The 2,178-nt window shown below is 46.0% G+C and overlaps 1 protein-coding gene across 1 annotated transcript; it reads left to right on the forward strand.

The window, feature by feature from the left end:
- The first annotated feature begins 427 nt into the window (after positions 1–427).
- Positions 428–1,522, forward strand: LOC102208794 (uncharacterized). Its single transcript, XM_005735021.2, has 2 exons — positions 428–467; positions 560–1,522. The coding sequence occupies exons 1-2, from the start codon at positions 428–430 to the stop codon at positions 1,417–1,419; spliced, it is 900 nt and encodes a 299-aa protein (XP_005735078.1). The 3' UTR covers positions 1,420–1,522.
- The last annotated feature ends 656 nt before the right edge of the window (positions 1,523–2,178 follow it).

A 2,178-nucleotide genomic window follows, 5' to 3' on the forward strand; every position in this document is an offset into this window, starting at 1 on the left:
CTGTTCCAGCCAAAAAGCTGTCTTTAGTTATTAACATTTGAAACGATGAAGGCACGTGAAAGTAACACAAAATTAGCTGCTTTTCCAGAAAAAGACAAAAACTTCTCAGAAGTACGTAAGGTTTTGTGAGGTTTTCCCACCCAGGCTTCTAGACTTCTGATTGGCCAACATTTCCACACGGTTAAGATTTGGCGTGTTCTTGACAGCGTTTCAGTTTGTTTTTAGCGTTTACATGTGGAAGGAGATATTTTTTCAAAACTGCACATGTGGACTGGAGTTTTTTTTAAACGAAAAAGGAAAACGTGCGTTTTCAAACATAGCCGCGTACGTTCGGACGCAGCCTGAAGTCATCACAAAAAAAGCAAATTCTCTGAACATGCTGAGTTGAGGTTTACTGATCATTGTTGTTGTGTTCCTTGTAGTCAAAATGAGTGCAAGTGGAGACGGATCACACAATAACCGTCATGGTAAGCACATGTGCTCAGTCTTAAAATTGATGAAAAACAGATTTTCAGCAGATAGTTATGAATGCTAATTAAAAGATTAAATGATCTTGCAGGCCGACAGGTTAACCCACAAAGGTTTGAAAGTGGAGATCAGGAACCAGCTAATGAACCAGTTAATGGACCAGTTAATGGACCAGCTTTCGAGCCTATTCATGGACTCCGGGGCTTCCAGATCGATCTTTATTTTCTTCTCAATGATATGTTTTGGATGCTGAATGAGCTAATGGATGTATTAGTGGAACAATATGTTAATTACCGTCACAATGCCAATGACAATAATGTCAACATTCAAAATATGAATGTGAGGGACAATAATGCCAATGCTGACAACAATGAACAGCACGAGGATCATAATGCTGTTGTTGTTGGTGGCATTGAAAATGAGGATTCTGATGAGGCATTTGAAGACTGTGAGGATGTTCACCAGTACATCCCAGAAGAGGATCCTCAGCCAGGTGTATCCAGGAGGAGGTCTAGAGAGATGGATGAAGCAGATGTGGAACCAAACAAAAGAATCAGATGGAGCGAGGAGTTTTCTGATGACGACTCTGACTTCTTCTCTGCTTGTGACACTGATAGCGAGGGCTGTCCTCAGCAGGTAACAGAAGAAGAACCGCAGCCTGGTGGATCCACGAAAAGGTCCAGAGAGGAAGATGTAGACGAAGAAGAGCATAATAGCAAAAAATCCAGGCTTGCAAACTCTGATTCGGGGACCAGCTCAGCTGTGTACGACCACTCTGAGAGCAGCAGTGATGGACTTTTTGAAGATGCACACGAAGAGCTTGACAACCATGAAGCTGGAGGCTCGAGGAAGCGTTCCCGAGAGGACTTTGAGGAAGAAGAGGAATACTTGCCTGTTTGCAAACTTCGGAGGTGTTCAAATGAGTCCAGCAGCAGCAGTGATGAAGACTAACACTATTTCGACGGGTTTCTTCAGTATCCTTTTAGTAGGCTGATGGCCTACTCAGGTGACCCTGAATCCTCCATGCTGCAATAAGCTGGGCATACACTGTGCTGCGATTTCTTTCAGTCGCGTTATTCAGCTCCTGCTCAAACTGTACGATTGACTCGCAGGGGTGAGAGGTTTGTGCCTCCATCGCGTGTGTCCAGATCACACGCCGCACCGCCGTTCGACTCCATCTTTTCGCTCTCATTTCTGCGTTTGTGCGTGGGCAGTGTGAGACGCTGCGGTGACACCCTCAGGACGACCGGCAGGATTTCAAACAGGTTTGGTTTTCTTGCGAGCAAACGATTGATGATCGGGAGCTGGTCGTGAGGTTTTAATCGCTTCTCGTTACCCCGTTACCCTCGTTATGTAGACGATGCACGACACACGATTAAGGCCAAACTCGGGACGACCCCCAAAACGGTCGCACGACTGAAAAATCGGCTCAAAATGGGCCAAAAAGAGCACAGTGTATGCCCAGCCTAATGCTGCTGGGGGATTCCCATGATGCACTGGATGTGTCTTCCTCACCCTCTATGTTTAACAGACCTCTCTGTATTGAATTGTACTTGTGATTAACCTCTGGCTCTCTTCCACAGCATGTCTTTATCCTGTTTTCCTTGCCCCTCCCCAACCGGTCGCAGCAGATGGCCGCCCCTCCCTGAGCCTGGTTCTGCTGGAGGTTTCTTCCTGTTAAAAGGGAGTTTTTCCTTCCCACTGTCGCCA

Source organism: Pundamilia nyererei, unplaced genomic scaffold, assembly GCF_000239375.1.
Source record: "Pundamilia nyererei isolate P.nyererei 1_Seehausen unplaced genomic scaffold, PunNye1.0 scaffold00061, whole genome shotgun sequence".
Classification (NCBI taxonomy): domain Eukaryota; kingdom Metazoa; phylum Chordata; class Actinopteri; order Cichliformes; family Cichlidae; genus Pundamilia; species Pundamilia nyererei.

Bases quoted from the DNA above. Each gene is read 5' to 3' on its own strand.
- LOC102208794 (XM_005735021.2), top strand. From the start codon at position 428: ATGAGTGCAAGTGGAGACGGATCACACAATAACCGTCATG. The intron at 468-559 runs GTAAGCACATGT...ATGATCTTGCAG, and splicing joins ATCACACAATAACCGTCATG to GCCGACAGGTTAACCCACAA.